We start from the raw sequence: 20,574 nt of genomic DNA on the forward strand, positions 1-20,574 counted from the left end.
TTGTGCTTGTGTGGGACACGAGGAACACTGTGGTTTCTTTGTCTTTACACCAATGCTACGTGCAAACAGATGCATTCAAAGCATCAGTGAATGAGTGCAAAAGGACACACTGGTGAGCAGGAACTTGTACCCATCATTGAAAGATGTCTGACTCTCTTTCCATTCTCCCTCTCTTCTTCTTCTCTTCCTCCTCACAGCGCAGACTTTCACCTTGGTGACCAGCGACACGTGAGCGACGCCGGCCTCGACGTCCACACCGGCGCCCCGTAAAGCCCAAATGTAGCCAGCCTGCACCGAGCATGCTCCATGGCTTCCTGCGTTTACAACAGAACTCCTTTGATACTACTGTTACCATGCCCACGAGGAGACTGAGACTGAGAGGGTGACGGCCTCCAAACGGACTGATCACTGAGACGGGCCGCCATCACATCCTGACACAGAGAGAGGCTGACGTACTGCACCTTTAGCTCCTGTTAGATCTGTCCATTCTGTATGTCCCTGAGCTAACAAACAAACCTATGGAGTCCTATCGCCCCACAACATTCCTGCTCAGATTGTGAAATGGTTTAGTCGTACAATTAATCACTTTGAGATAAAACACACCTGCACAACGACCTTCATATGACACACACCGCTGAATTCAGAAATATGGTTGCATAAGAAAGGTGTGTTAGTCAGGACGAGTGTTGATCCTTTTGTCATCCTCCTTTGAGTCTTCTTAGAAAATCTATTTAGAGCAACGATTGTTTTAGAGTTTTATTGTGCGTCAATCAAGCAGAGTTTTTAATGTTTAAAGACAAAAGGTTGGAGCAGGAGGAGAGCAAACGCTGAGTCATCAGCTAACGCTATCGGGGGTTTGGATAGCTAGGTGCATCTGACATTTTAAAACAGCGATGTTAGATGGTGTGCTAAATCTGACAAGGCTGGAAACTAAATGTTCTTACAGGAGTAAACAAACAGCTCACACTGAACGAGACATCTTCATGCAATGATAAATAATGGACGAAGACTCGGTGATGTCAAGCTTTGGTTTCAGAAGAGGCCATTGTCATATCAGGAAAGCTGACCCCAACTAACTCTCAGTCTATATATGGGCAAAGAGGAAGAGCAGGCCACGCCCCTCACTCTGCTTTATTCAGTGTTGCCAACTCCTCAGTAAGGAAAGTAGCTATTGGCTGTCCTAAAAGTTGCTAAATTATGTCATTAGTTAATTTGCATAATGGAAATTGTAAAGGACGCTGAAGGAGAGACAAAAAGAGAGTAAAGAACACTCTAAATATGTTCACTTAGGAGCATACAACAATTCAAAACAGTAAAACATGAACATTTTCAACATTTATATTGTATAAAATCTAAATGGACCAAAAGAGACAGTAGACCAGATCAGCCAGCGGCGTCTTTGTACAAGCGCAATACATTTGCAGTCTGGACTCTGAGGGTGAACGCCTCCTGCTCTTACTGCAGCTAGGTCCCCAAAAGTCTCCAATTACATCATAACAAGTTTCTAGATTTGTTGCTTTTTTTAAAAAGAGTCAATGAATTAGTCTGAAAACTCGCTAAATGTAGCGACAAATCATCTAAGTTGGCAACACTGGCCTCATTGTGCAAACTTAAAAAAAGATGAGTCATAAAAACTTCACCCAAAAAGTCGGTACGAATAAAGAAATGAGCTACAGAGACAAAAACTGTTTTTATACCAGGCTGTAAACATGTTTACCTGTGCTCTTAATAAGACGTTTTAATATGAGGCTCTATAGAGATGGCTCACTTTTGGAACCAGCCTCTAGTGGACACTAGAGGAACTGCAGTTTATTTTTTTTTAAGTTAGATTTTTGGGCACTTTTGCCATTATTTGTTATGACAGCTGAAGAGAGACAGGAAACGTGCAGTGTTTGGTGCTTCTGAACTGGATTTATTTTACAACATCAGAAGTTGCCGTCTGATTTTACTCTCAATGGGACCATATGTTAAAAAAACGAACGTCATGCTGTATTAAATAAAGATTGAGAGTGAAAGTCATGAAGAAAATGTTTACCGAGAAGTAGGACCACTAACTCTAAAACTTCTACACTTCTTTCATATTTATTTTTGCATCCAGCACAGTCGCCCCCTGCCGGACATTAGAGAGAATGCAGGATTACGGCATTTCTGAATTTGCACATTTTTCAGATGTGATCCCAAATCCACTTTTAATACACCCTTCTGATTTCTAAGTGATTTTTTTGTAGTCTCAACAAATTCAGTTCCCATTATCTTGGGAAACACTTTCTACAATGTCCTCTGAAGTTTACGCCAACAAAACCATCGTGTGAAGATTGAAAAAACATCTGCTCTCCCTGAGTCCAGTAATCTAGCAGACTGCCTGATGCTGCAATATGTAGATAGATTACCATGATGTTGTAAAACAATTGTTTTATAGTTTATCCGATCAGCTAGCTAAACACAGCAATCAACAGTCATGCGTTTCGAGCTATAGATATATCGTAATCACACCATTTCACAGTCTGACTTTGTGACGTGTCCTGGCGGTGATAGAGCTCCATAGAAACCTACTGCTGAAAACATACACACATCGATATACAGAACTTTTGATAAGTATTAAAGTCATTTTAACGTTATAATTATTAAAGTATTCTACTGATCTGGAGGAGGGATATTAGCTGTGACCTGGTGGCTGGAGGTGAGTGTACAGCTGTATATAGGAGCTGATGGGCTAAGCACCAAATCTCAACACACATGCAGTGCTTTACTTTAACCCCGAAGTGACCGCCGACGCTCTTGAGTTTGATTCTGCTTGTTGGTTTGAGAGCGGAGGCTCCCTTATCGCTCTGTTTCCACATCTTTTGCACCTGCAACATTACAGATGGTCCTTCATTGGATATACATATATAAATATATAAAAAGTATATATATGAACATAAAGCTTATTTTTACTTCAACAAGGTGCCACTTCATGCTGCTGTTTTCCCTTTTTTTTTTGGACAGACAGAACTCAGTATTTTGCAGAGGTTGTGAGTATTTATGTTGAGCAGACACACACAGTATGTGAATGTTTTGTGTCCTTTCTTCGTTTCTCTCTCTCTTTGGTTTACACGACGTAGGAGATCTACAGTAAAGAAGCCGAGGACGTGACACAGATTAGACATTTTTGCGTTTGACTCTGTCCTATGTGGTGACGAATCAGAGAATAGCACACGTACGAAGCAATAAGTAGGACTTTGGAGCTCCAGGACGTAAAAGAAATTTAAAAGAGATGTATAAACTGTAAAAAAAAACAAAAGAAGAGTTAAAACCAGATAACGTAATTTATGTACACACTGAAAAGAAGAGCGAATATTATAACTATCAGAGGTTATTATTAATATTATTAGGGTCAATATGCAAAAAGTTCATACCCCATCTGTTTTATATCATGTGAAATAAATGTTGATGTTCTTAAACACGCTTGTTGATGGTTGTTTTTCTTTCTTATTGTCACCTGCTCATGAAGTTAGCTTCAGCGTATGAGGTCAACTTTTCTTTTTGTCCATTTGAAACGACATGATCAGACGTCACGGAAGCCCAAAGCAGACAATCATCCACACTTTTTATTTACTCCAGTTTCAGTCAGTTAATTGCAGCATGGCATGTCGTGATCTAGCCTATCAGCCTATTTTACTGCTTATTGACAAAATTGTAAAATAAACAAATTAAGTGATAATGTAAAGTTGTTATGGGAATTAGAAACCCACCACTTTGAACAATTTTGCCATCATCACTCTTACCCGGGACTTCCACCAGATCCGTGTCCGGTCAATCTCCGATCTGCTGCGGTCCTCAAACGTAGCACGGAGCAGGACCGCCAGACAGCTCTGAAAATTAACCGTATGTTTTCGTTTTGTTTTGGTGCCTGACTTCCTGTCCCACTCCCTCTGTTGAGATTGATGCGTTGTGCTCCGGCATCCAGCAAAAATAGAAGTCTTGTGTCTCTGATCCGTTGCCTTCCAACCTGCTGGATCAGGCAGGTTGTGACGGAGCGGAGACGTACCGGACACGGATCTGGTGGAAATTGGTCGTTAGAGGTTTTCTCACCAGCTCCACTGCTGCAGCTTAGACTTAACGTGTTTGCTACTGTGTCAACAGGCAGAGATTAAATGTGACTCCTTTCTGTGGATTGTTTTGATACGACGTGTCATTTCATCTCTAGCATAACTTTTGCTGTTGAGAATTAATCACCATTGTTAAAGGGTTTTCACCAATCAGAGTCAAGTATTCAATACAGGCGGGTAATAATTTGTTACTGGAAATCAAGCTTAAAGAGACAGTCATGTGGAAATTGAGTAAATTACATGGGAGGATGCATGTCCATTTAGGGGTGTCTTTTTTTGTGTAAAATAAAGCTTTCGCATTTGGACACTTCAGGAAAATGAGTTATAACTTGCTTGAAGTCATAACTTACTGCAGGGGTTCCCAAACTTTTTATTCCCCCAAAATAACATTGCCAGAGACTGGAGACCCCCACTGTCCTAATATGGTTAAATGTTGCTCACAGAAATAGTAGGCCAATCCAAAAACCTACAGATATCTTTGTAATTTAAAGAAGGCTATAACAGGATAATTTCCTAAGGGGTCATGTGGCAACAAAGTAAAGAAGACAAAAAATATGACATTTTATATTTACATTGTTGTATCTAAAATTTAGCTACAAATTGTGTATATTTTTTTTTTTACAAAAAAAGGATAAAAGATGCCATTTTAGGTCTTTCCAAGTTTTATTGATTTTTGGAAGGCTTTTTGCGACCCCCACTTTGGCAACCACTGACTGACTGGAACCCAAACCCAATATATGTACTGTTTATATTCATATTTTGTTGATTAACTTGATTCATTGTTCATGGATTAACAAAGAGATTCACTTTTCTTACAGATTATGAGGCTCCAGAAAAATCGAGTAAATTGGGAGTCCCTTGCCAGGCACAGACAATCAACTTTTGTCTTCAAGCAAAATCATCCATCAATTAATTTTTTATCAAAAAAATACAACAGTGCTTTAACCAGTTCAGCTCTACTTTGAGCAGTTCAGTTAAAATAATTGATCGACTAACCGATCGAAAGTTGCAGCTCTAATTGAACCGTATTCACACCCTGGATGCTCAAAGTTTGGTGGTGACCGAGCAAACTCCAGTCCATCCAAACAAAGGGAGCACCTCCAGAAGCAGGCCTAGTTTCAGAGCAACAAGTCGGTCCCTGATATGAGCACGGTTCGTGGGGTCCGGACTCAGAGTACAGAGCGTCAGTTTTATAGAGAGACCGGCTGCGGTGCATTCGTAAAGGCTAAACCGGTCTCCCAGGAGCGGTGCAGCTCTCAGAATAATGCACCTTGCTGAGATAAAAACGTGCCTTTTCAGCACTTTTTGAGTTGGATCATTTTTCTGTTTGTTCGAACACGTGGAGCTGAGAGGCCACAATGCTGGCGATCGTATATTGAGACGAGGATGGCTCACTCGTTATGAAAAATCCAGGCTGCAACTCCTAGTGGTGCATCATGATATCGACATTTTAAAGAACTTATCTCCCTATTTAAATTGTTTTATTTATTGAGATCTTTAAAAAGTACACAGAGACATATGTCATTAAAAAAATCCTATATTTATTTGTGTCATATCTTATATCACTGCATACTTGTACTTTTGAAACATTTAAATTAAAAAAATAATGAAATAAAGGAAGTATCTTCTTTTTTTTTATATATTTTTCAATTTAGAAACTTCACACACATACATAAAAAAAAATTCATTTTCTTTTTTAATATACATGTTTGTTTTAAAAGAACATCTCTTCTATTTTCTTTACATTTTCATTCAAGAACAAGAATCCGTATCATGCAAAAAAAAAAATACATATTTTTAAAAATCTACCTGCCTGTGTAAAGCTCCATAAGCTAGCTTTTTCACCGAAATGTCCTGTTTTTAAGTACAATTGAGGTTAAGTAAATACATTCAAAGACACGGATGCAATCCCTTTAAGATCAAATGGAATTGAGCAAGATACGTTCTTTCTAATTCATTCTGAATAAAAATGTCTCCCTTGATTTATTTTGAGTTGTCCCTGGTACCCCTTTTGTAAAGGCTAGTATTGTTTTGTTTTTTTGGTAGCATGTTAGACTCAAAATTATTTCATATTTGGGTTGAGTTTAGAGCAGCCCAACTACCGAGTGATTATGACTTGGGTCCGGCAAGAAAATTTTTTTTTACTAACACTGACAAGTGCTGCTCCTTTATTATGTTTATGCCCTTTTGGATGTGGCAATACGTTAATAAACATCCAGTGTGTTTGTTATCTTATCTATTTGTTTTTCTTTTAAATGGTTAACTTTGCTCACTGTCTGCTAAAAATGTCCGGCCCAGCTCATGTCCTTAGTCTGAAAATCCGGCCCGACTATATTTCATTGAATATCCCTGGTTTAGAGCATAGACTGTATAAAACAAATGGCCGTAGTATCCGTGACGTCACCCATCTGTTCCTGAAGCCCTGTTTTGAAGCTGATCGTCAGTGGGTGCCATATTGGAAATGCTGAACTCAATGGCTGTTTTTCGAAACCGCCTACTATACTAACAGTATGTACTGATTTGGCCAAAATTCAGTTTGTAGTAAGTAGTATGTGAACAAGAGCTAAATCTGCAGTATGCCAAAACTTCCCTGATGTCTACTGATTTGGGAAATTGCTCAGTATGCATCGGACCAGTCTGCCTTGTGTACTCTTTCCCACAATGTACAACGCTCGTTCCACTTTTTCTTTTCTCTTCTTTTATTGACGGAGGGAACTCCTTTTTTAGGTGCTGTGAAAATGACTAAATTCCATATAAACCACTTCCTAACTTTTTAAATCATTCGTGATGCTAATGAAGCAGTTTACCTATCAGCTTGGCCGTTGTGTACTTCCACTTTCCGAAACTGGAAATTCAGTGACGTCTGGCTCATTATACTGCAGCACAGATCGAACAGAACAGTCATACTATATACTAAATTCAAATGCAGTATGTAGTAGGTTGTACCTACTGCCTACTACATTAGTAGGTAGTAGCCTATGTAGCAGGCCGCTTCGAAAACAGCCAATCTAACTTCTGTTGAGCTAGTGTGACGTACAGAGGCGGGCCTTTAGCTTCCTCGCTAACAGATACAGTGTTCCCGCCTGTCAATCAAGTCAGGCATGCCCTTATTTGGGCAAAACTCATAGGTTAAATATCTTCGAAAAAATGAGTTCTACACAAATTAACCCCTGTAAATAGAGAAATGAGCTTTTCAGACCTAAACTATTTTTTGTACCAGGCTGTAAACATGTTTATTTCTGCTGTAAAGATAGTCTTCTTTGAATGGGTGTGTAAGTAGTTTCCTGGGTTTTACAGCCAGCCTCAAGTGGAGACTCGAGGAACTGCAGTTTTTAACACTTCCGCATTGGCTTCATATTTTGGTGTAGAGTGATGCATCTTGCTAAATACATTCGTTCTGAGCATGCGGAGCTCTACGTCACGCAACCCCCTGCTGTGTTTTACGCTTGAAGCTGAGAGTGTGAGTGGAGGAAGAAGGGCAGCTAGGACAACTTTTCGAGTGGAACCACTAAAATAGCTTCTCGTGCTGCTCGAAAATGCCTCAAATAACAACCGAAGGGGTCGAACAAGAGGCTCAGCCGTCGTCGGATCAAAACGACACCGGGGAAACGGCAGAAACCGGCAAGGAGGGACAGGCCGTGCCGGACCCCAAACGGGAACCGGGCGACAACAACGAGAACAGAGCAGGAATGGACGCGAACAGTGGTCGTGGTGCTGCGGCGGAGGACGAGGCGCAGAGTCCGGCTCTCTCCCCCGACACCGACAAAGACACGGTGCTACCGACCGAAAACACAGACAAAGAGGAACCCGGCTGTGAACTCTCTGAACCGGGGAAAAGTCCCGTACAGGGGAGTTTGGCGAGTAGCACTGATTCTGCACAAGAGGGCTCCCGGGTGCTGAAACAAGAACAAAGAGAGGGCGAGAGCGTGTCCTCCTCACCGCCCGCAGACCGCACCAAGACGGCGGAGAAAGCCGGTACCAAGAGGAGGGCCAGCCTGGAGCTCACCTCGTCGGATGGAGAGCCGCTCAGCAGGATGGATTCAGAGGACAGGTCTGTGTGTTAGGGGGAAGATAGAGGCCTGCTGGTTTCTAGAAGAGGTGCTGAGAGGTCATAATACCAAGTCCACTGTTTATCAGAACACAGCAGCGTTTTCACAGGTTACACAGAACATGCTCCACACGGTCACCGCAAAACGACCGCGCCGGTACCGCTTCACTGCAAGGTCCCAGTAACCCACCAGGAAAGTTTCTGAACGCCTCCTGAACCTTTAAAAATCGTCGAATTCAACATATTAGGTTGTGAATAGATCCTCACAACACCAGGAAACCAGTGTGAGGAACAATCAGAGGGTTTGGTTTTGGGTTTTTGTCAGGAAGAGTGGGACTAAGGGCTAATTCAACATCAGCACATGGCAGCATTCATCCCTAAAGTCAGCTCTTGGTCTTCAAAACGATGTTTATTATTGTACCCCACACTTCACCTTACATTGTACAATTTAACTCGTCCTTTACATGATAAGGAAGTCAGTGTATATTAGTATTAAATGTATATTTAGGGGAAATTGCTGCATCACACCAAAATTGAAAAGTCAAAATTGCTAGTTTTCCGATAAGTCCTTAACTAAACAAATATTAGTTATTGTCTCATTGAGTTCTACATAATCCTGTAAAATTATAAGGAAGTCACCTTTGAAGAGGTCATACTTATATCATATTGAGAATAAAATAAAAATGTATATTATATCAGTCCCTCCAGGATTTCACAGGTTTTTCTGTGATAATGAAGTCAGATTTTTCGAAAGCTTTTGGTAAAAAATTGCAGTGAAAGTTGCCTTTTGTTTTTAAAGCTTTTTTCCCCAATAACATCTCAGGGGAAAGTAAATATGCGAAATTATTGACAGTTGTTTTTAGTCATACCAAAAAATCCTTGAGAAATTTCAACTATTTTAACAAAATATACTTTATTTGCGCACAGCTAACAGAGAGTCTCCATCTTAATCTTCCATGTTACGTGCATGGACACATAATGAACCTCATAGGCGGTGCTTTCTGCAGACCTTTTGACCAGCTGAAATCGTGCAACTTAAACCAACTCACCTTGTTCTTTTCAGCACTTACGACAGACCTGGAGGCAACCACTTCTGTCATCGTCACTTGTCCTGCCTGTTGTCCTCGCTTTTCACCCGTTCTCCGCGCATGTTTTGTTGTTGAAAAGTGCAGATCAAGTGAGGACTTATGTTTAACCAAGATATTACACGCCTTGCAAAACAGTTTACCCCCGCTTTCATGTAAAACATCCGGAAACTGACTTGCACGAACTTCGGCGGAAATATTAGTAGGTAAATGTGCTCTTTTCACGTCGGACATGTCTTCATCCAGTCAACCGCTAACAAAGAAGTGAATCTGATGACGAAATTGATGACATACAGGGCTGAGGTTAAGGGGTTTGGTCAAATTTGCGGGAAAGTTGCGGTGATTGTATAAAATTGCAAGGCCGCACAGAAATCGCGCTGATTGGTTAAATTTGCGTCGATAGTTTCGATCGCGATGTTTCAACTTCCTGGAGGGACTGTTATATTTTATATCCAGAGGAAAGATGGTTTTTTTAGAAGAGATGTAATCATATTCAAAAAAGGTAATGTCAGGACACATTTCTTAAATTATATATTCAGTAATTTGTCAGGACTGTGGTGGTTTTTGTGAGTTCTCCTATATTAATTCAAAAATCAAATTGACTTCCTCTTTGGGAATTCCTTTTGGGACCCTAAAGGACGTTTCGACCGACTTCCCCGTGTATTTATTAAGAGGGAACTATCATTTCAGGATTATAGTGACAGACAATACCAATGGGATGGGCCTTTTTTATTGTGATATTCATATTCACACGAAAACCAAACATTGAGCTCTTAATAATCTATGTGTTTGGGTCTGTTATCAGACTCCACAGGCTGCTGTTTGACCAAGAGGTTGTTCTGTGAATCTGCACAGAGTGAAAATGTCCAAAGTTTATCATTGCTATCATCATTTTTATAACCGCCCCACGTGGAGATGTTTTTATTGCCCGGCCTTTAAATGTCCAACATCGTCAGTCCATTCAGGAGAGATGTTAAGAGAACGTGGATCATACTGAGACTAACTCTCAAGTAGCACACAAGACAAGACCAGATCTTTCCTTTCCTTTAACTCGTTCTGTTCTGCCCCTCATCGATTCATTATGATGTGAACTTTCCCTTCAGTCGTGTGTGACAGATTGAAACTGTGAGTCACTCAAAGTTGTTGTGATAATGTGAAGTTCAACCTGTGCCACTGCGTCGGTGCAGCGTCAGACTGTGCCAACAAGGTGGGAAGTGACTCAAACCTGAACCATGCACACCTACACTGCTGCTCAGTGACGCCACATGAGTAACACTGGGGTGTTTTTTAGTTCACTGAAAGCTCCAACGCTCTCAGTCCCAGCGTGGACAGACACACTGAAACATGAATCAGTGTGAAGCGTCAGTCACAACAATGAGAAGATGAATATTAGGAGGGTTGAGAATGAGGCTGACACCCACTCCAAACTGTTACTGTGAACAGATCAGATATTATTTAACCTATCTGTCGAAGTAGAAGGGGTTCTGTGAAATATCATCAAACTGTCTGAAAGAATCAAAATTTTTAGTTGAAATTGTCCCGAAAGTGTAAAAATATAATAACATAAAATAACTTGAGGCATTCATTTAAAGTGTAGTATTTGATGACATTTAAAGGCCCAGAAAGGGGTTTTTCGTGTTTTCTGGTGCCCCCCTTTGGATCAATCAGTAAATCTTTATTTATAGAGGAACCTACAAGACAAGGGAGCTCAGGGACTCCAGAAAAGTCCATGGTTAGTAACTTTAATGGGACAGGAAGAGTTAAAGTGAGAGACAGAGGAGAGAGGGGGAAAGACAGGATCCCAGTGTGTTAGTCTAAGCCTATAGCAGCATATCTAAGAGCTGGTCCAAGCCTGAGCCAACTCTAACGATAAGCTTTATCAAAAAGGAAAGTTTGAATTCTACTCTTAAAAGTAGAGAGGGTGTCTGCCTCCTGGACCCTGACCTGTAGATGATTCCAAAGGAGAGGTGCCTGATAACTAAAAGCTCTACCTCCCATACTACTTTTAGAGACATTAGGTACAATGAGCAGCTCCAGAAAGGTCTATGGTTAGTAACTTTAATGGGACAGGAAGAGTTAAAGTAAGAGACAGGCAGACAGAGGAGAGAGAGGGAAAGACAGGATCCCAGTGTGTCAGTCTAAGTCTATAGCAGCATAACTAAGAGCTGGTCCAAGCCTGAGCAGCTCTAACTATAAGCTTGATCAAAAAGGAAAGTTTGAAGCCTACTCTTAAAAGTAGGAGATTTCTTTTAGTGTGAAGTTTTATATATTTAGAGTCAGGTTAAAGGAACCATTGAAGACTGTTCAAACTGGACATTACCGAGCGTCTGTAACCCTCTGCCTGCTCTAAGCTCGTGTCCTGACTTCTGCTCTCCTGCTGTTGCAGCAGCTGGAAGACATCACTGAAACTTTGTGTTCATCGCACAGAGTGAGCAGCAGCTGGAAACAGGTGTTGATGAGTGTGTTACTGTGCGTGTGTGTTTCTCTGGGGTGTCAGACCTCTTGTAGGACGTGTAAGCACGGCGCCACAGAGAGCCAGTATGGACGGGGATCTGGGCAGATGGTCTCACACACACACACACGAACACCGGCTGCAGCAGGCTTCGTCAGAGACAAATTTGAGAGTTTCTTTTTTTTAGATGCTCTCTCTTTTTAACTGAACCTTTAAATGTCCTGTTTCTCCATCTAAGATCGAATATACGCAGTGCTCACATTCACAGTTTGATACATCAGCATCTAGGGATGTAAGGGTATATCACAAGACAGTAAAAAATCGATACATATAAGGGTGGATTAAAAATCTATTCAACAACATTTGTTATGCGATATTATTTTTAAACAGTAGAAGGCACTATCTGCATTTCACTCCAGTTGTTCAACATCATGAAGTCTCTTGCACTGCTCTCTCGTCACTTGCTGAGTTGAGCGTAACAGACATGGCGGCAGCAGGTGAAGACCGAGCAGTTCAGGATGCACCTTTGTGTTTCAGGTCTGAGGTGCGGCAGCATTTTGTCTATCCCTGATATTCCTGAAGAACAACATGTAAAAATCCAAGCCAGGAGCAGAAGCTTATTAAAAGAGATTGACCTTATTTGCTTAAATATTTAATACTTTCATTTGGGAATCGTTCACTTTCCATTTCTTGAGAATTTTTCTGAAATTTTCCAACAAGGTATTTTTGTACGGTCATTTTGAGGGTTTTTTTGTAAGGCGCTGAAAAAAAGTGTGCAGTGTTTTTATTTGAGTTACAACACACCTTAAAAAAAGAAAGGATTACTTTTTGTACAAAGAAATATAAGAGAACAAATATATATCTGAACTGTTCATATCTGAGAGTAAATTTTGAGTTCAATCCAGTTTCCTTGAAATTGTTAGAGAATCGTGAATCGTATCGGGAACCAAACATCGGGATTTGAATCGAATCGTGGGTTGAGTGAATCCTTACATTCCTATCAGCATCATGTCCGGAGCCTCAAGACAGTGCACCGGTAACCTTAAAACATGCTCCAGAGCTGACTTCAATCAATCTTTATTTGTGTCACGCCAAATCACAACAAACGTTATCTCAAGACGCTTTTACAAACAGAGCAGGTCTAGACCGTACTCTATGTCAAATTATGAACAGAGACCCAACACCAAGACAGGGCATTGCACCTCGCAGTATTTAGCGATGAGGAAAAACTTCCTTTAACAGGCAGAAACCTCCAGCAGAACCAGACTCATGTTAGACAGCCATCATGCCTCGACCGAGTTGGGTCTGGAAAGAGGGATAGTGGAGAATAAGAGATAGAGGGAGCGGTGATAGTGATGAGACGAGTAGTAGTAGCTGTTGACGCTGGAGTCCAGCACATCCATATCAGCTGGAGTCTGGCACGTCCACAGCAGGAGGACGTCTACAGCAGCTCAGAGGAACCTACTAGACAAGGGAGCTCAGGGACTCCAGAAAGGTCTATGGTTAGTAACTTTAGTGGGACAGGAAGAGTTACTGTTAAGGCTGATTTATACTTCTGCGTCGCCCTACGCAGCAGGGGCTGACGCGGACATGAGCCCCTCATACTTCTGCGTCGGTGTGTCTGTGTCGCGCAGCAATTCTCCGCCGAAACGCCTGAGGGCAGTGCGGTCTCTCTGATAGCCGGTCGCCTGCTTCCGGTCCCGCTACGATCTCTGTTTACTTTTCCACATCGATTCAGAGCGTGTTATGTTAATCTACAGCTGATACATGTTGCTGTTTATCATACAGACATGATTACATGAAGAATAGAGAGGAGGAGATGAAATACACGGCCGATGTGTGGCCGATGTCCGGGACCCCGGAAGTGCTGTGAATGCGGGAAAGACAAAGCCGTCGAGCGGACCAATCACAGGGCTTGCGGTCCGCGTCGGCTCTACGCGTAGTTACATTTTGGAGGAGGTGCACGTCAGCTACGTGCGTAGGCCTCGGCGTAGGTACGGGAGCTACGCGGACCTACGGCGTAGGTTACGCCGTCGATTCGACGCAGAAGTATAAATCAGCCTTTAAAGTAAGTGTTGGTGGGGTTGGGGGAAGGGGTGAGATAGGATCCTATGTTATCCTCAGACTATTTCCAAACAGAGCAGGTCTTACCCTTTAGCAGGCAGAAACCTCGAGCAGGACCAGACTCATGTTAGACACACATCTGCTGAGACTGACACCAGGAAGCATGGGAGCTGTGAGGCCACTAAATCTAGGAAGAATTGATCTAATCATTGAAATCGAATTTTTTTCAACACCATATTTTGCTACTTAAACCCGTAGTTTGTCTCTTTCATTTCCAAACCACTCCTTTAAAATATTTTGGACGAAAAAAGTATCTTTGTTCACTTTCATAGTTTCTCTCTCGTCTGTTTGATGCACAAGTTTCCCTCTTTTCTGGAGGACGCCATGTTTGATCACTCAGACCTGAAACGATGTGTTGCAGGAGGAAAATTGCATGATGCTGCAGACTGACTGGCTGTCTTTAACTTTGTCTGCAAAAGTTAATCGTTGTTATCTATGTTTATTTATCACAATCACGTAGTTATCAATCTGCTTCTTATATTCTCATTGAAATAAAATCGGCGTTTGACTCATTCACAGCCGGTAAGCCTGTATTTGTGCTGAAACGTCCTCATGCTCTCTCCTCTCTCCGCTCTGTTTTCTCTGCAGCATTAGCAGCACCCTGATGGACATGGAGAGCACGGCGTCCAGCGGTCGCTCCACCCCGGCCATGCTAAACGGCCACAGCGGGGGTTCTGTGGCGGGGAGCGGCTCGGCGCCGGCGGGGGGGAAGTCTCTGAGCTACACGTGCTGCTGGGATCACTGCCAGCTGCTGTTCCTCAGCAGCCCCGACCTGGCCGAACACATCCGGGCCACACACGTGGACGGACAGAGAGGAGGGGTATGTGAGACACGATCAGGGTCCTCTATGGGACTAGTATCACGTATGAACACGGGCTGCCATGTGAGGTCCGGAGGTATTAAATAACTGCAGGTGTTAGTCCATAAAGATTACAGTTAGAGGATAAAACCTGATCCACACACACGGCTCAGAGACAGATGTTTCAGCGATATCTGATCTGACAGAATAATGAGGCGAGCTGCCGTCCTGTCAGCCAGGGTTCAAGTATCACCAACCAAATAAAAACTAATCTACGGCAGAGATCCAGAGGAACCTACGAGACAAGGGAGCGCAGGGACTCCAGAAAGGTCTCTGCCTCTTGGACCCTGACTGGTAGATGATTCCAAAGGATAACTGAAGGCTCTACCCCCCATACTACTTTTAGAGACTTTAGGTACGATGAGCAGGCCTGCATGTTGGGAGCGTAGTGTTCTAAAGGGGTAACAGTGCGCTATGAGCTCTCTAAGATACAAAGGTGTCTGAGCATTAAGAGCTTTGTAGGTCAGAAGAAGGATTTTAAATTCTAGCCTAGGTTTAATGGGGAGGCAATGTAGAGAAGCTCAGACGGGAGCTCCAGATTACTTTTGCTTAGACCACGTCATCAGTTAACAAAACAGCACACTGATGATATCTGGGGAAACATCTGTTCTGTTCTGCTCTGCTGTGATGTGAAAATAGAAACTTGGTGGTCAGACAGAGGACAAAGACTGAGTAAGAGACGTTTTTTTAAAACCCAGCTGGATTTTAACGTATCTGTAAGAAATATCAAATGTTTGTTTCATTTAAAGGTTAAAACTTCCTCTCTGCTGTCAGTGATTTATAAACACAGGCTCACTGATTTTCACTGTAATGAGGCCTGAAAGACGTTAACGTGCCCTTTAAAACAGAACACACAGTGACTGCACTCTAACACTGGGATTTGATCTCCTTCAGAATATTAACATTTTTAAAAGCAAACTCAAGACCTTGCTTTTTAATCTCACTTTTAACTGAGTCTTATTCTGTCTTACCTTGATCACTTAGTATCTAGTTCAAATTTGAGTCTATTTTGAATGTCATATACCGTCTTATTTGAATTAGACACATATTATTTATCCTCTTTGTTTTAAATATTTATTGATTTATTTTGGATTCATTTATTTATTTGATCTTATCATATTCAAGTGATTTTCATGATTTTTAATTTATTCTTAATCTCAGTATTTTAATATATTATTCCGTTTTACTTTGCTGTTTTTAAATGTTGTGTAGCATACTGTTGTAATCTTTTAGTGTTTTATGATCCTATTCATTTTGTTTTATTTTGGTGAGTTTAATTTCCTATCTTTATTTTTAACATATTATTTATTTATTTATTTATTTATTTATTTATTTATTTATTTATTTATTTATTTAATTATTTATTTATTCACTCATTTATTTATTTATGTATTTATTGATTTATTTATGCATTTTGTGTAACATTATCATTGTATAAAATGTGCTTTACAAATAAAGTCATATTAATTTAGTTAGGTTTGTTTACAGGTCTGTAACCTCAGAGTTCAAAGGGAGCCTGAGATATGTGGCTTGTCTTATTATGTCACATTAATCAGTTTGTGTGTGTCTTTTTGCACAGGTGTTTGTGTGTCTGTGGAAAGGCTGCAAGGTGTACAACACACCGTCCACCAGTCAGAGCTGGCTGCAGAGACACATGCTGACACACAGCGGGGACAAACCTTTCAAGGTGAGCACATACGACATCTCTATGATACCGTACTCTATGTTTTATTATCAACAAAGACCCGACATCAAGACAGGATAAGATCCAGTCCAATCTTACAGACAGGACTCAGTCTGATCTCATCTTAATCCACCATGAGCAGAGCACTTTGCAGCATTTAGCAAGTTACAGTGGCAAGGACAAACTTCCTTTAACAGGCAGAAACCTCCAGCAGGACCAGACTCATGTTAGACACACATCTGCTGAGACCGTGTTGGAGAGAGGGATAGAGGGAGATGAAGAGAGAGAGAGAGAGAGATGATAGTGGTGAGACGGATAGTAGTAGTTGTAGCAGCTGGAGTCTGGCACGCCCCAAGCAACAGAGATCCAGAGGAACCTACGAGACAAGGGAGCTCAGGGACTCCAGAAAGGTCTATGGTCAGTGACTTTAATGGGACAGGAAGAGTTAAAGTGACAGAGAGCGGAGAGAGAGGGAAAGACAGGATCCCAGTGTGTCAGTCTAAGCCTATAGCGGCGTAACTAAGAGCTGGTCCAAGCCTGAGCCAGCTCTAACTATAGGCTTTATCAAAAAGGAAAGTTTGAAGCCTACTCTTAAAAGTAGAGACGGTGTCTGGACCCTCCCGGACCCTGACTGGTAGATGATTACAAAGAAGAGGTGCCTGAAAGCTGAAGGCTCAGTCTCCCATACTACTTTTAGAGACTTTTGTTTTCTCCTTTCATACGGCATTTTTACATATGTTAATCTTTATCATTGACTTTTTTGCCTATTAATAACTGTTTATTTTGTTGATCATGTTCCTGAATTGATTAATTCTCTATTTTACATTATCGAATAAAGCACTAAAGCTTATATTCATGTGTAATTGATGCTTTTTAAATAAAGTTCCATTGATATTAGATAATACAGATATAATCCCTGTTCTTGTGCGGCTCACTGTATCTGAATAAACCTGATGTGAACTCTCTCTGACTCTGCCTCTCGTGTGCTCCCTCAGTGCGTGGTCGGGGGCTGCAACGCCACGTTTGCCTCTCAGGGGGGGCTCGCCCGTCACGTCCCCACGCACTTCAGCTCCCAGGGTTCATCCAAACTGTCCAATCAGGGCAAAGTGAAGGAGGAGTCTCCATCCAAGGCCGGCCTTAACAAGAGGAGGAAACTCAAGAACAAACACAAGCGCTCCTTGCGTATGTTACACACACAAACACACACACACACACTCTTACATCATAACACACAACGTAATTTAATCCTTCATCAGCTCCTCGTGTACTTGCAGCTCGACCTCACGATTTCTTCGACGCTCAGACGATGGACGCCATCCGCCACCGAGCAATCTGCCTCAACCTCGCAACACACATAGAGAGCCTCGGCAACGGACACAGTGTGGTCTTCCACAGCACGGTGAGCGCGCGCACACATATTTAGGAGGTGCTGGAGTTAATGTGTCACAGTGATCAGTGTGTAATCTGTGTGTTTGTGTTTGCAGGTAATAGCCAGGAGGAAAGAGGACTCTGGGAAAGTGAAGCTGTTGTTGCACTGGACACCTGAAGACATGTAAGTCCTCCTGATGTCTCTCCCTCCTCCTCCTCCTCCCTCTCCTCATTTCATCAATCTGTCCTGATCATCTGCTCCTCAGTCCCTCTTGTGGCGATGAGACAGAATTACAGGTCACATTGGATTTGCATTTTAATCTGTAATCGAGTTTCTCTAAATGAACTCTGAGCCATTTGTGGAGTTTAATCTTCTCCTTATAAATATATATTTAACTTTAACACCCTCACATGGAGTTCTCTGCAGCCTGAAAGACTTCATATATCATGTCTGACTTATGTAGGATGTTTGTGGTCGTCTCTTTGTGGTTACATTTCTGTCAGCTTTGCCTCTTATTTAAAACAATTCTTTGATTTTCTAAAAATAAAGTCTGGAAGGAGTTCCCTCGAGTAAAAAGGATATTTAGTATGTATGCAGATGTTTATTCTTTGCATGTTTTATCCCTGACACTTTAGGGCCGGGATGAAACTTTGGTGATAGTAATTTTCTTACGGGAGTCTAAGCCTATAGCAGCATAACTAAGAGCTGGTCCAAGCCTGACTCAGCTCTAACCATTGGTTGGTCCCATTGAGATCAAAGATCTCTTTTTCAAGGGAGACCTGGCCAAGACAGTCAACAGCAAAGATTCACAAAGTTACAGACACACAGAGAACCAAAGTAAACTTTACAAGCACCACATTTGTCATAGAAAGAGCTGTTACCTAGGAGGCAGTGGTAACAAGATACACTAAAAACAACAACATCCTAAAGATTCAGCTTCAAGGTCTTTCATTTTAGATTTAAAAACATTTAGTGACACTGGTTCCTTGACTTTCTGCAATAAATTCCAGGCTGAGGGTGCAGAATACCTAAAAGTCCTGAACGCAGCGAGTTCTGTCCAGCACTTTTCTGAGTCATGAAGGAAAGTTTTAAGCCTACTCTTAAAAGAATAGAGTGTCTGCCTCCCAGACCCTGACTGGTAGATGATTCCAAAGGAGAGGTGCCTGATAACTGAAGGCTCTACCTCCCATACTACTTTTAGAGACTTCAGGTACGATGAGCAGAAACTATGAGGAGAAATTAAAGATGGTTGCTCCTAATTTCCATCTGTGGTCGCACATGAAAGACATGATGTAGGCACCTTACTTAGTAAAAAGCTCAAGAAACTCAAGATCAACACTTTAGTGCATCAGATTTGATAAATCATTTTTGTGCATCATGTAAGGAAATATGATGAACCCTTGTATTTACTGTAAAATCTCATCTCTGTCAGGCTGCCCGATGTTTGGGTGAACGAGAGCGACAGACTGCAGCAGAAGACCAAAGTGGTTCATCTGTCCAAGCTGCCCACAGACACGGCTGTGCTCCTGGACCCCAACATCTACAGGTGTGTGTCTGTGTCTGTGTCTCTGTGTCTCTGTGTCTCTGTATCTCTGTATCTCTGTGTCTCTGTGTCTCTGTGTCTCTGTGTGTGTGTGTGTGAACAAACAACAGGTTGTTAAACCTTTTGCAGCTTGGGTTCTTTATTTTAAATTGGGCAGAAAGAGTTGAGGTCTCTGGGTGTCAGGTTTTGCAGAACAGCGCCCTCTGGTGGCAGTACATCTCCCTGATTTTAATTGAGTTCATGCTTTAGACATCACATGAGGGTGTAGAATAACCCTGTGTTGTTAAATAATGCCTTATATAAAACATTAATTTACACGTGAGCTAACCTCTAACTCTTGAATGTTTCTCCCTCAGGATGTTCTTCTAACCTCCTCCAGAGGAACTCCTCATTCACCTCCACCTCTTCTCCTCCTCCCCTCCCAGAAGACGCTGGGAGTTTAGTGGCTTATTCTCGGGGGCCGTCTGAGGCCTCCGTGTCGTCTCCTTTAGGTGCTGAATTTACTGAGGACGTGTTGCTCGTTTTAGGAAACACAACTAGACGGAAACTAACTGACAGAAGAGTAGGCAGTTAGAAATGTGTAGAGAGAAGCTGTCTTTGTAAATAACTGAGATTTGTAATATATTTTTATACTTTGATATTTTTTACTGGACTGTAGATAGATGTCTCTTTTTTTTTTCAGACAAACTTTTTTAAATAGATGTTTAAAAACTGATGATACTGAGCACGAGCAAGAAGCAGGCACTGCTCTGGTTTGATGTCATTAAAGTTTTTCAAACTCAACTCTGTGTGATGTCTTTACCTGATGACTGAGATGTTAGTAACAATCAAGTGTGTGACTGTGGTCTTCTGTTTTGGTGGTGTATCTTTTTGGCCAGCAGGGAGAGCCGTGCCTGTTATTTAACCACCACATCTAACGTTTGTATTCAGATAGAACCCAGTGTTTGACATAGAAACACTATTTTAAACCTGGTTATTGAGCTGTGTCATTCTGTGTATGCCAAGGATTGTTTTTATGACTTATGCTTGACTAATATACGCCGAAAGCTTTATCAGATTATATTTATTTATTACGTCCTTCGTTGTGTCGATCTCCCCTTCAAATCTGATCATCCCACATAAGTTTTTACACAAATCAAATGCAATTCAAACATCTTTAACAGGAACTGAATAAATAGAAAAATACTAACTAAACTAAACATTAAAAACAAATTTAATAAAATGTTTATAATTACACAAAAGGAAAATAGTTTAAAAATAAAGACAGTAAAAAATTTAAATAAAAAATCACTAAAAATTGCAGTAAAACTTTTATTTAAACA

General features: G+C 41.5%; 2 protein-coding genes across 5 annotated transcripts in view; both read left to right on the top strand.

Annotated features, from left to right (window-relative positions):
• The window catches only part of LOC117804783 (pleckstrin homology domain-containing family A member 5-like), a 266,307-nt gene extending 262,865 nt beyond the window's left edge, over nt 1-3,442 (top strand). For 2 of the 3 annotated variants that reach the window (XM_034673142.1, XM_034673143.1), the window contains one exon: nt 198-3,266. In XM_034673142.1, the coding sequence (XP_034529033.1) occupies nt 198-232 (35 nt within the window). In that variant the 3' untranslated portion in view covers nt 233-3,266. Of the gene's footprint in view, nt 1-197 lie in introns of all 3 variants that reach the window. The other variant, XM_034673141.1, reaches the window with a different exon arrangement.
• Nucleotides 3,443-7,485: 4,043 nt separating this feature from the next.
• On the top strand, nt 7,486-20,035 carry aebp2 (AE binding protein 2). 2 transcript variants are annotated; one of them, XM_034673144.1, is made up of 8 exons: nt 7,486-8,139; nt 14,386-14,617; nt 16,236-16,343; nt 17,336-17,522; nt 17,597-17,739; nt 17,825-17,892; nt 19,142-19,255; nt 19,609-20,035. In XM_034673144.1, exons 1-8 carry the CDS (start codon nt 7,625-7,627, stop codon nt 19,619-19,621), a joined length of 1,380 nt encoding a protein of 459 aa, XP_034529035.1. In that variant the 5' UTR covers nt 7,486-7,624; the 3' UTR covers nt 19,622-20,035. The 2 variants fall into 2 exon arrangements, with proteins under 2 accessions (XP_034529035.1, XP_034529036.1); XM_034673145.1 differs by having other exon boundaries at nt 7,487-8,139; nt 17,615-17,739.
• Nucleotides 20,036-20,574: the final 539 nt, after the last annotated feature.

This window comes from Notolabrus celidotus, chromosome 21 (assembly GCF_009762535.1).
Source record: "Notolabrus celidotus isolate fNotCel1 chromosome 21, fNotCel1.pri, whole genome shotgun sequence".
In the NCBI taxonomy this organism is placed as follows: Eukaryota; Metazoa; Chordata; class Actinopteri; order Labriformes; family Labridae; genus Notolabrus; species Notolabrus celidotus.